This window comes from Somniosus microcephalus, chromosome 3 (assembly GCF_052327205.1).
Source record: "Somniosus microcephalus isolate GS21.2 chromosome 3, FLI_Smic_1.0, whole genome shotgun sequence".
In the NCBI taxonomy this organism is placed as follows: Eukaryota; Metazoa; Chordata; class Chondrichthyes; order Squaliformes; family Somniosidae; genus Somniosus; species Somniosus microcephalus.
The window spans coordinates 10,911,111-10,924,154 of NC_140989.1; the positions used below are offsets into that span (position 1 = coordinate 10,911,111).

Here is a 13,044-nt window from a genome sequence, read left to right on the forward strand (position 1 = left end):
CCCTATAGCCCCCTGCTTGTCCAGTGTTGGGATATTCTTGGTGTCCTCTACTGTAAAGACTGATACAAAATATTCATTCAGTGTTTTTGCCATCTCCATATTTCCCACCATTAATTTCCCGGTCTCAACCTCTAAGGGACCAACATTTACTTTAGCCACCCTTTTTCTTTTTATATAACTATAAAAACTCTTACTATCTGTTTTTATATTTTTTGCTAATTTACTTTCATAATTTATCTTCCCTTAATCAATCTTTTTGTTATATTTTGCTGTCTTTTAAAGTTTTCCCAATCCTCTATCCTCCCACTAGATTTGGCTACCTTATATGTTTTTAGTCGAATACTATCCTTAATTTCTTTACTTAGCCACGGATGGCTGTCTTTTCTTTTACACCCTTTTCTTCTCAGTGGAATATACTTTTTTTGGAAGTTGTAAAATAACTCCTTAAATGTACACCACTGATCATGTATCGTCTTACCCTTTAATCTATTTTCCCAATCCACTTTACTCAATTCCGCTCTCATACCTTCATAGTCTCCTTTATTCAAGCTTAGCACGCTTGTTTGAGATCCAACCTCCTCACCCTCTAATTGAATATGGAATTCAACCATGTTATGGTCACTCATTCCAAGGGGATCCTTTACTAGGACATTTTTAATTAATCCTGTCTCGTTACACAGGACCAGATCTAAGGTTGCTTGCCCCCTGGTCGGTTCAGTTACATACTGCTCAAGAAACCCATCCCTAATACACTCAATGAACTCATCCTCAAGGCAGCCCTGCCCAATTTGATTTGTCCAATTAATATGATAGTTAAAATCCCCCATAATTATAGATGTTCCCTTATTACAAGCCTCAACTATTTCCTGATTGATACTCCGTCCAACCGAGTTGCAACTGTTCGGAGGCCTATAGACTACGCCCACTAGTGTTTTTTCCCCCTTATTATTCCTTATCTCCACCCAAACTGTTTCATTATCCTGATCTTTTGACCCAATATCATTTCTCTGTATTACAGTGATTGCTTCCTTTATTAACATAGCCACCCCACCTCCCCTTCCTTCCTGCCTGTCCTTCCTGATTGTTAAATAACCTGGTATGTTTAATTCCCAGGCATTGTTACCCTGCAGCCATGTTTCTGTAATGGCCACAAGATCATACCCATATGTAGCTATTTGTGCCATTAACTCGCCTATTTTGTTACGAATGCTACGTGCATTCAGATAGAGAACTTTCAAATGTGTTTTGTGACACCTAGTTCCTGCTTTTGCCCTTTTTATTACTTTACCTTTTACTCCATACCTTCTGCCCCTTCCTGACACGCTCTGGTTTTTAATTTCCCCACTGCTACCTAAGTCTATGACCTTCTCTGTTGTCATTTTTATTATTTGTTCTCTAGGAACCTCCCCCCCCCACTAGTTAGTTTAAAGCCCTCTCTACAGCCCTAGTTATATGATCCGCCAGGACTCTAGCCCCAGCACTGGCCAAGTGAAGCCCGTCCCAACGGAACAGCTCCCCCCTGCCCCAGTACTGGTGCCAATGTCCCAGGAAGCAGAACCCATTTCTCCCACACCAGTCTTTGAGCCATGCATTTAACTCTCTTATTTTATTTGTCCTAGCCAAATTCGCTCGTGGCTCAGGTAATAATCCAGAGATTATTGCCCTTGTGGTTCTGTTTTTTAATTTGGCCCCTAGCTGCTCATACTCTTTTAACAGAACCGGCTTCCTAGTCCTAGCTATGTTGTTTTTACCAACATGGACCACGACGACTGGATCCACCCCCTCCCACTGCAAGTTTCTTTCCAGCCCAGAGGAGATGTCCTTAACCCTGGCACCGGGTAGGCAACACAGCCTACGGGACTCTCGCTCTTGGCTGCAGAGAACTCTATCTATCCCCCTAATAATACTATCCCCTACCACTACAACATTTTTATTTACTCCCCCCTCTTGAATGGCCCCCCGTTCCACGGTGCTGTGGCCAGGTCGCTCATCCTCCCTGCAGCCCCTGCTCCCGTCCCCACAGGGAGTAAGAACCTTCAGCTGCCTAGACCCTAAGCTCTAGAATTATGGAGACGAGTTTCACTACTGCACTGACCCCCATTGCAATTTCCTTGGTCAATTCTCTGGCCTCTTACTCATTCAGCCATCAACGGCAGCTCCAAGAGGTACAACCGTCCAATGCAACAAGCTTTATTCAGCTTTCAGTTTAGCACCTCCCTAAGTCAGCATTCCCCCGCCATCAGCCCCCCCCACCCCCCCCCAGTTTTGAGGGAACGGCAGCAGCTCGGTCCCGTGGGTGCCGGATAGCACAAAGTTTTATAAGGGAATTGGATAAATACTTGACAAAGGAGAAATGTGCAGGGCTCTGGGGAAAGAGCGGGGGTGGGGTGGGACTAATTGGAGAATCTTTCAAAGAGATGGCACAGGCACGATGGGCCGAATGGCCTCCTTCTATGCTGTATCATTCTATGAATTGCATCTATTTTTTGCTCCATTAAAAGCTGTCAATCAGCGATAGGCCTTGGACATAAGATGTCTTCTTGAGAGAGGTGTCTGGAGTGCCACCAACTTCCAGCAATAACTGCAATGCCATTCCTTGTCAATGAAAGCTGAATTAAGCTTGTTGCATTGGACGGTTGTACCTCTTGGAGCTGCCGTTGATGGCTGAATGAGTAAGAGGCCAGAGAATTGACCAAGGAAATTGCAATGGGGGTCAGTGCAGTAGTGAAACTCGTCTCCATAATTCCAGAGCTTAGGGTCTAGGCAGCTGAAGGCACAGGCTCCAATGTTGGAGCAATGAAAATCGGGGATGTGCAAGAGGCCAGAATTGGACAAACACAAAGATCTCGGAGGGTTGTAGGGCTAGAGGAGATTACAGAGATAGATGGGGCGAGGGACATGGAGGGATTTGAAAACCTGGATGAGAATCATAGTCATAATGGCACAGAAGGAGGCCGTTCGGCCCATCGAGTCTGTGCCGGCTCCCTGTTGAGCAATCCACTCAGTCCCATTGCCCCGCTCTGTCCCCGTAGCCCTGTAAGTTTATTTCCCTCAAGTGCCTATCCAGTCTCCCCTTGAAATCATTGAGTGTCTCCGCTTCCACCACTTCCATCGGCAGCGAGTTCCAGGTCCTCACCACTCGCTGCGTAAAAAAGTTTTTCCTCACGTCCCCCCCCTCCGTATCTCTTGCCCAAAACCTTCAATCTGTGTCCCCTAGTCCTTGTACCATCAACTAGTGGGAACAGCCTTTCCCCGTCTAGCCTATCCAAGTCCGTCATAATCTTGTACACCTCTATCAAATCACCCCTCAACCTCCTTTGCTCTAATGAAAACAAATCCAGCTTCTCCAACCAGCTTCTCCTCTGCACCCTCTCAAGGGCCTTCACATCCTTCCTAAAGTGTGGTGACCAGAACTGGACGCAATACTCCAGTTGTGGCCTAACCAGCGCTTTATAAAGGTTCAGCATAACTTCTCTACTTTTGTACTCAATACCTCTATTTATGAAGCCCAATATCCCATGTGCTTTGCTAACCACTCTCTCAATATGTCCCGCCACCTTCAGGGACCTATGCACATTAACTCCCAGGTCCCTCTGTCCCTGCACACTCTTAAAAACTGTGCCATTAAGTGTATATTGCCTCTCCCTGTTCCTTCTGCCAAAATGCATCACCTCACACTTCTCTGTATTAAATTCCATCTGCCCATTCTGCTAGCCTTTCTATGTCCTGTTGCAGTCGATTGGTATCATCCTCACTGTTTGCCACACCCCCAAGTTTGGTGTCATCGGCAAATTTAGAAATTCTACTCTATTCCAATATCCAAGTCATATCAAAAAAAGCAGTGGCCCCAGCACTGACCCTTGGGGAACACCACTGTCTACCATCCTCCAGTCTGAAAAACAGCCATTTACCACAACTCACGGTTTTCTGTCCTTAAGCCAATTCCTTATCCAAGCTGCCACTGACCCACCTATTCCATGAGCCTCAATTTTGTTAACTAGCCTTCTCTGTGGTACTTTGTCAAACGCCTTCCAAAAATCCATGTAGAGAATATCCATTGCATTCCCTTCATCAATCCTCCCTGTTACTTCATCAAAAAATTCAATTAGATTAGTCAAACACAATCTGCCTTTTACAAATCCTTGCTACTGAGGTTCCTAGCAACGGAATATATTGTGGTTGCTTACACAGTTAAATGCTTTAAAGGTTTTGTCATTGACGAGAAAGTGATCCTGCGATTGTTGCACTGCGGGACTGAGATTACACATGAACGGGACAACAATGTCTGGATGTTTTGCAGTTCACAGAGTAGCGTTGGGTACGGTGATTGGTGCGACTGGTGCCAGCATTTGTGCTTTCATTCTGATTGTGGCCGTCTGTTGGAGTTGATGGTAACGCGGAAGAGATACGATTGGGGATCTGTGGTGAGTATTTGAGCCTCTCTCAATGCTGTGTAAGTGGATCATGGTTGGATTACAAACCCGGGCTTAAAACCAGAGATATATTTTTCCCCATTCCTTGTCCGTGTCCATGAAGAATGGCTTATTTATACTGTGTGAGCTTTTATATTCTCTATTTAAGAACATGAGAATTAGGAGCAGGAGTCGGCCATTCGGCCCCTCGAGCCTGCTCCGCCATTCAATAAGATCATGGCTGATCATCGACCTCAACTCCACTTTCCCGCCCGATTTTCATATCCCTTGATTCCTCTAGAGTCCAAAAATTTATCGATCTCAGCCTTGAATATACTCAATGACTGAGCATCTACAGCCCTCTGGGGCAGAGAATTCCAAAGATTCACAACCCTCTGAGTGAAGAAATTTCTCCTCATCTCCGTCCTAAATGGCCGACCCCTTATCCTGAGACTGTGACCCCTAGTTCTAGACACTCCAGCCAGGGGAAACAACCTCTCCACATCTACCCTGTCAAGCCCTCTAAGAATTTACACATTTCAATGAGATCACCTCCCATTCTTGTAAACTCCAGAGAGTATAGGCCCATTCTACTCAATCTCTCTTCATCGGACAGCCATCTCGTATCAGGAATCAATCTACTGAACCTTTGTCGCACCGCCTCCAAGGCAAGTGTATTCTTCCTTGGGAAAGGAGACCAAAACTGTGCACAGTACGCCAGGTGTGGCCTCACCAAAGCCCTGTACAATTGCAGCAAGACTTCCTTACTCTTATATTCCAACCCCTCCTTGCAATAAAGGCTAACATACCATTTGTCTTCATAATTGCTTGCTGTACCTGCGTGTTAACTTTCTATGATTCGTTTACAAGGACACCCAGGTCCCTCTGAATATCAACATTTTCTAGTCTTTTTGGTTTTCCCCTTTCACCCTCATATCCAACTCTATTCAAGTGCGGTAGTGCGGATCCATTGGGGGATGAGTGTCCTCTGGTACCCTCACCCGATTAGCTTTGCTCACGTGACCCTAGATGCGAGCGAGTGTCGGTGTGCTATTGGACCTGGGTATAGGTGGGGCGAGAGAATGATGACTGACCCTATTCTCCCTTAAACACGTGGACTCTTTTGAGCGGCGATCACTGCAGTAGCTGGAATTACATAAGAAGTAGGAGCAGGAGTAGGCCATACGGCCCCTCGGACCTGCTCCGCCATTCAATAGGATCATGGCTGATCCGAACTTAGACTCACGTCCACTTCCCTGCCCGCTCCCCATAACCCCTTATTCCCTTATCAACTAGGAAACTGTCTATCTCCGTTTTAAATTTATTTAATGTCGCAGCTTCCACAGCTCTCTGAGGTAGCAAATTCCATAGGTTTACTACCCTCTGAGTGAAGAAGTTTCTCCTCACCTCAGTTTTGAAAGGGCAGCCCCTTATTCTAAGATTATGCCCCCTAGTTCTAGTCTCACCCATCAGTGGAAACATCCTCACCGCATCCACCCGATCAAGCCCCCTCACAATCTTATATGTTTCGATAAGATCGCCTCTCATTCTTCTGAACTCCAATGAGTAGAGTCCCAACCTACTCAACCATTCCTCATAAGTCAACCCCCTCATCTCCGGAATCAACCGAGTGAACCTTCTCTGAACTCCCTCGAGAGCAAGTATACCTTTTCTTAAATATGGAAACCAAAACTGTACGCAGTATTCCAGGTGTGGCCTCACCAGTACCCTGTATAACTGGAGCAAGACTTCCCTGCTTTTATACTCCATCCCCCTTGCAATAAAAGCCAAGATTCCATTGGCCTTCCTGATCACCTGCTGTACCTGCATACTAACCTTCTGTGTTTCATGCACCAGGACCCCCAGATCCCTTTGTACTGTAGCACTTTGTAGTTTCTCTCCATTTAGATAATAACTTGCTCTTTGATTTTTTTCTGCCAAAGTGCATAACCTCACACTTTCCAACATTATATTCCGTCTGCCAAATTTTTGCCCACTCACTTAGCCTGTCTATGTCCTTTTGCAGGTTTTTTATGTCCTCCTCACTCACTGCTTTCCCTCCCATCTTTGTATCGTCGGCAAACTTGGATACGTTGCACTCGGTCCCTTCCTCCAAATCGTTAATATACATTGTAAAGAGTTGGGGTCCCAGCACTGACCCCTGCGGAACACCGCTAGTTACTGATTGCCAACCCGAGAATGAACCATTTATTCCAACTCTCTGTTTTCTGTTAGATAGCCAATCTTCCACCCATGCCAGTATATTGCCCCCAATCCTGTGATTTTTTATCTTGTGCAGTAATCTTTTGTGTGGCACCTTGTCAAATGCTTTTTGGAAGTCCAAATACACCACATCCACTGGTTCCCCTTTATCCACCCTGTTTGTTATGCCCTCAAAGAATTCGAGCAAATTTGTCAAACATGACTTCCCCTTCGTAAAACCATGCTGACTCTGTCCTATTAAATTATGCTTATCCAAATGTCCTGTTACTGCTTCCTTAATAATGGACTCCAACATTTTACCAACCACAGATGTTAGGCTAACTGGTCTATAGTTTCCAGCCTTTTGTCTGCCTCCCTTTTTAAATAAGGGTGTTACATTAGCAGTTTTCCAATCTGCTGGGACCTTTCCTGAATCCAGGGAGTTTTGCAAAATTACCACCAATGCATTCACAATCCCTACCGCTACTTTTCTCAAGACCCTAGGATGTAAGCCATCAGGTCCAGGGGATTTATCCGCCTTTAGTCCCATTATCTTGCTGAGTACCACCTCCTTAGTGATTTTAATCGCCTCTCATTTTTAACTGGTCCCTTCCTTCCTCCAAACCAAATCAAGGTCGATATTGGCACAACCCTTCTGCCACCTCGCTGGGATTGGCTATCTCCTAACATACTGGAGATTGAGTCTATGATCTTCCTGGCCTTTATGGCTCAGTCCTTCACGATATGGTGCCATTACCCACTGGGCCATCTCGGGAGTCCTGATGGAAGACTCTTCCCCTGTCCCTGCAGTTTGCTTCTCCTCCGACGGTGCCTACTCATGGTGGAGTCCAGTTCCTCAAGAACCTGTACAAGTTAAGACTTGCAAGTCAAGAATGCTGGCAAGCTACAGGGTAGCATCACAGCCCAAGTCTGCTCCAGCCCTCACCTGGAGTCCGCAGAGTTGTGCTGGCCAGCAGAGGTCACTGGCTAGTGAGGAAAACAAGGACCTCCAGTTAACCCTTTCCTCTCTCCATCGTCCAGAGACGAGCTGCATTCTGCAAACCTGCCACCCTATCTGTTACCGAGCTCTCCTCCTGGAGTCGGACAGGAATTTCCTGCTCTGCACAGCTTCGGTCAACACCACATTTACCAAGTGTCTTTGGACAGCTGCAGGCGGCTTCAAATTAATATTAACCCTCGAGAAGCTGTCCCGAACATAGCAGCAGGCGGAGGCCGTTCAGCCCCTCCAGCCTGTTCCACCATTCTATTAAATCATGGCTCAACCTGAACCCCATTTACCCGCCTATGCTGTGTATCCCCCTGAAACCGATACACATCAAAGCTCCAATTGACCCACAACCTATTGGGGGAGAGAGTTCCAGATTTCCACGCCCCTTTGTGTGGAAAAGTGCTTCCTGATTTCACCCCTGAACAGCCTGGCTGTAATTTTAAGGTTCTGCCCCATTGTTCTTGATTCTCCCACCAGAGGAAATAGTTTCTCTCGATCGACCCTCTGGAATCCTTTTATCACTTTAAAACATTTTGATTAGATTACCCCTCAGTCTTCTAAACTCTAGAGAATTCAAGGCCTGGTCTGTGCAACCTGTCCTCAAAATGTAACCCTTTTAGCCCCGGTATCATTCTGGTGAATCTGCGCTGCCCCCCCTCCAAGGGCAGTCTATCCTTCCTGAGGGGCGGGGCCCGGAACTGGACGCAGTGCCTCCAGATAGGGTCTGACCAGAGCTCTACAGCTGAAGCATCAGGTCCTCATTTTTGTATTCCCGCCCCCTTGAGACTATAACAACAACTTGCATTTATATAGCAGCTTAATTTGCTGTACCGAGATGCTACCCAACCCCCTGTGTTTACCTGCATGACCATTAACCCCTGTTCTCATTGCCAGGTTCCCCCCTGTGTGACTGTCTGTATCACTGAAGACTCTGTTGGTTTAAAGGATACACCTGGTGTGAACGCAGGACGAGCTGGAGTGGGTGAAAAGGACTTTGTTTCCACCCTGTGCACAACAAGGACTCGTTCTCTTTCCTATTCGAAGACACCAGAGCCAACCGAGTTCCAGCACTCGAGCTTCCCGAGTGCAGCTGTTCCTGTATTAGACTCTGCACAGGCTGTGATGCTGTCAGAAAAAAACCAAAAGGACTGGTGCTATTCTAATGGGTTTGATTTTACACTTCACAGTGTGGTCCGAGCACTGTGTGTCAAGTGTTCACAATGGTAAACCTGTGTATCGCAACAAAAGACAAAACTGACTGACTTTTACAATCAGGGATTCTGCAGAACAAAAGATATAATTTCTGTTAACCAGTGAATTCTTATAACCAGCATGCAAGTTTAGCAATGGCCTTACCGTTTCCTTTAAACAACAGTTGTTAAGTACACTGAGTAAAGTCTATTTATACCATTGAATCACCCACTTCCAAGGGGCCATGCACGGTTTGCACTGGACTCATCCCAACTTGCTTCATTCACTGAGGGAGGAAGATTAAACTGGTAGAAGCACAATCCTTAAAGGTAACCCCACAAAACTCCTGAAGATAATGCTGTGATGTTGGAATCTGTACCATTGGGACGGATGGGTCCCATGGTCCCAGCAGTCCTGGAATTGAGTGGCTGATCATTTCTGTCTGCAATTGACACACTTTCCCTTGCAACCTTCAGTCCCACCCATACAACATGTTCGTGTTTTGGTAGTTTACTTGCCAAACAACCCACTCTTCTTACTCGTTCATCTATCTCGTGTTTCTCCTACCTCCTGGGAGCGAGAATTCCTGTGAACTCTTTTATTCTGGTTTTCTCTGGTTCTACGGTCACAGATATGTTACACAAGCTATATGTGCCTACTACATCAGTCTGCATTGTGCCAAGCTGGATTGCAGGGAATTGTGCAGGTTTTCAGCGCAGGAGGAGGCCATTCATCCCATTCCGTCAGTACCATCTCTTTTCTAGCACAGTCCAAAAACTATTCCCACTGCCCCGCTCTCTCCACATAGCCCTGTATCTTCCGCTCTCTCCACATAGCCCTGTATCTTCCGCTCTCTCCACATAGCCCTGTATCTCCCGCTCTCTCCGCATAGCCCTGTATCTTCCGCTCTCTCCACATAGCCCTGTATCTTCCGCTGCATCAAATATTTATCCAGCTCTCCCTTTAAAAGAAGCACCAGTTGCTTCCTGTGGCAAAGCAGCCCATTCTCCAACAACTAACACCTCTCGCTATCATTTTAAACTGATCACTGACACTCCAACCAGTGGGAACAGTCTTTCCCTATGCCACCTTATTAAAACTATTTTTATAGTTTAAAACACCGCTATTAAATCTCCTTAGCCGTCTGTGTTCCAGTGGAAACAGTCCCAGTATAGGAACAGGAGGAGGCCATTCAGCCCCTTGAGCATGTGCCGCCATTCAATCAGATCATGGCTGCTCTGTGACCTAACTTCATCTACCTGCCTTTGCCCCATATCCCTTAATACCTTTGGTTAACAATATATATATATTTTAATTAGTGATAAATTTGTAGTATCTGAAGTCTCTCCTCATAACTAGTTTTCCTTCTCTGGTATTGTCCTGGTGAATTTACACGGTCCGCTGTCTGTGGCTTTAATGTCCTATAATGAGGCTCCCAAAACTGAACATGGTACTTGAACTGTGGCCTATGTTTTCTACAAATTTATCACCAATTTTTAAAAAAAATGATTCATCCTTGGGATGTGGGTGTCGCTGCCCATTTATTGCCCATCCCTACTTGCCCTGAGAAGGTGGTGTTGGGACGCTCTCTTTGCAGTTTGATACAACTGAGTGGCTTGCTGGGCCCTTTCAGAGGGTAATTAAGAGTCGACCATGGTTTTTTGTGGGTCTTGAGTCACATATAGGCCAGCCCGGTTCAGGACAGCAGGTTTCAACCCTAAAGCACCAGTGAACCGATCGGGTTTGTAAGACAATCCAACAGCTCCATGGTCAGTTTTATTGGAAGCGGCTATATGTTTCTAAATTCCCATGGTGGGTATTTGAACCTTTGTTCTCTGGATTACTAGTCCAGTAACAACCACTGCACCACCGTCCGCCCCCTCTGGTGGACATTAAAGATCCCATGGCACGATTTCGAAGAGGAGCAGGGGACTATTCCCTGGTGTCCGAGCCAACATTTGTCCCTCAAACAACCCCCGCTAAAAATGAATTATCTGGTCATATATCTCAAGTTCCCCCCCCCCCCCCAAGTCACACGCCATCCTGACTTGGAAATATATCGCTGATCATTCATCGTCGCTGGGTCAAAGTCCTGGAACTCCCTCCCTAACAGCACTGTGGGAGTACCTCCACCACACGGACTGCTGCAACGGTCCAAGAAGGCGGCTCACCACCACCTTCTCGAGGGCAATTAGGGATGGGCAATAAATGCTGGACTTGCCAGCGATACTCGCATCCCATAAACGACTGAAACAAAACTGTACACACTACTCTTCTACTCTATGCCTCTACTTTTAAAAGCCCCAAATTCTATTGCCTCCTTCTGTGGCATATCTACTGTCACACACTCTCAGGGCATTATGGATTTGAAAATCTGGGTCTCTTTGATCTGCCCCTTCAAAGCCGTTCCATTGAGAGCTCACTCCAATTCCTTGCTTTCCCTCCCCTAAAGTGTATTCCCTCACATGTATCCACTCTTAACTTGCATCTGCCACCTGTCTGCCCATTCCGCTAATCCTCACTTTTTTGCCAAGCCCCCTACTTTTGTGCCAATTTTGAGATGATGTTTCCTGTGTCCAAGTCCGGATCATCATCTATATAAAGAAAGAGCTTGTATTTACAGATGTCAGCAGAGGCTCGGTCGGTAGCACTCTTCCCCTCTTGGGTCAGAAAGTTGAGAGTTCAAGTCCCATTATGAGCACATAATCCAGGCCGACACTCCAGGGATGTACTGAGGGAGCGCTGCACTGTCGGTGGTGCCGTCTTTTGGATGAGATGTTAAACTGAGGCCCCGTCTGCCATCACAGTGGATGTAAAAGATCCCATGGCACTATTTTGAAGAGGAGCAGGGGAGTTATCCCCGGTGTCCTGGCCAACCTTTGTCCCTCAAACAACCTCGCTAAAAATGGATTATCTGGCCATATATCTCATTGCTGTTTGTGGGAGCTTGCTGTGCACATTGGCTGCCACATTTCTTGCATTACAACAGTGACTACACTTCAAAAGAACTTCATTGGCTGTGAAGCGCTTTGGGATGTCCTGTGGTTGTGAAAGGCGCTATAGAAATGCAAGTTCATGAGAGAACAAAGGTGGGCACAGCACTGACTCGTAGGTACACCACTTCCAACCCATCTCCATTACCTGGAGGTTAGTTCAATGCTTTGGGCCTATCTTCATCGGTTAAAAGGTAAAGTTCAGGAATCAGGTTGATAAACTTTGGCCACTCCAGTCCAATTGAGATCCTTCTGAAGGGCAAGAGTTGCCAATACTGTGTGTTTGTTCTTGTGATATGTCAAGATACATTTTACAAGGGGGGAGGCAGCAGAAAATTGGGAGTGCCATGAATGGGATGCTCTGACCTTCACACAGGGGGTCGCTCCTCGCAGAATTTACCCAATGATTGATTGATTTTTGTAATCAGCCTCCTAGCAAATGCAGACTTGAACCCAGTTCCTTTATTAAAAAATTCTATCCTGGCCAAAATCTCCATAATGGGCTGATTATGGTAAGTGCACGGTGTTATCTGATCATTACATTGCTTCAGTTCAATTCCAGCTTCAAGCAGAACTGGTTTAGATTTAGTCACCAAAGCCCAGACATTGGCAGGGTCCCAGGCCAAGTGGCTGTCACTGCAATCAAGTCACAGTTTGGAGACCGTGGGTGCCTGGCCATTTGGTTCTTTGCTCAGGTGAAGCCATCAGAAAAATGTCCAATATCGACCCTCACAATTGTACATACTTGTTTTGATGTTCAGTGTGTTACTCACATTTATTATAATATCTATATAAATGAGAAATTCTGTGCAAACCATGTGACTGGTGCGTCTCGCTGTGATTGGTCCCTGTATTGCAGGTAGGGTTGCCAATTCTGGTAAGGCCAATTGCAGGAGGTTCCATCACATGAACCTCCTCCTCCAACTGCCCCGCTCCCCACTCTCCCGCCATTGGTTGCCCCACAACACGTCCCATCTTCCCCGGCCAATTGGAAAGCAAACGCACTCTGGATGATTCTCGACTATTGGTCAAACAACCTTTCCACCCACCTCCAAAAAGTGTTCAAAGAAAATGGGGGGGGGAACAAACAATTTTATTCTTAATGCCTATGATTTTTCTCCTGTGGTTGCTCACAGTAGTGTCCTGGAGATTAATCTTTTAGTTCCTGGACACATCAGGGCAATCCTGGCGGGTTGACAACCTGAGTTGCTGTTATCGTGGTTGCCTGTGGCTATAC

The 13,044-nt window shown here is 46.2% G+C and overlaps 1 protein-coding gene across 3 annotated transcripts in view; it reads left to right on the plus strand.

The window, feature by feature from the left end:
- The window catches only part of LOC147120849 (CD276 antigen homolog), a 91,104-nt gene extending 78,478 nt beyond the window's left edge, over positions 1-12,626 (plus strand). For all 3 annotated transcript variants that reach the window (XM_085979197.1, XM_085979199.1, XM_085979198.1), the window contains exons 5-6: positions 4,301-4,424; positions 8,518-12,626. In XM_085979197.1, the coding sequence (XP_085835323.1) occupies positions 4,301-4,389 (89 nt within the window). In that variant the 3' untranslated portion in view covers positions 4,390-4,424; positions 8,518-12,626. The remainder of the gene's footprint in view (positions 1-4,300; positions 4,425-8,517) is intronic.
- The last annotated feature ends 418 nt before the right edge of the window (positions 12,627-13,044 follow it).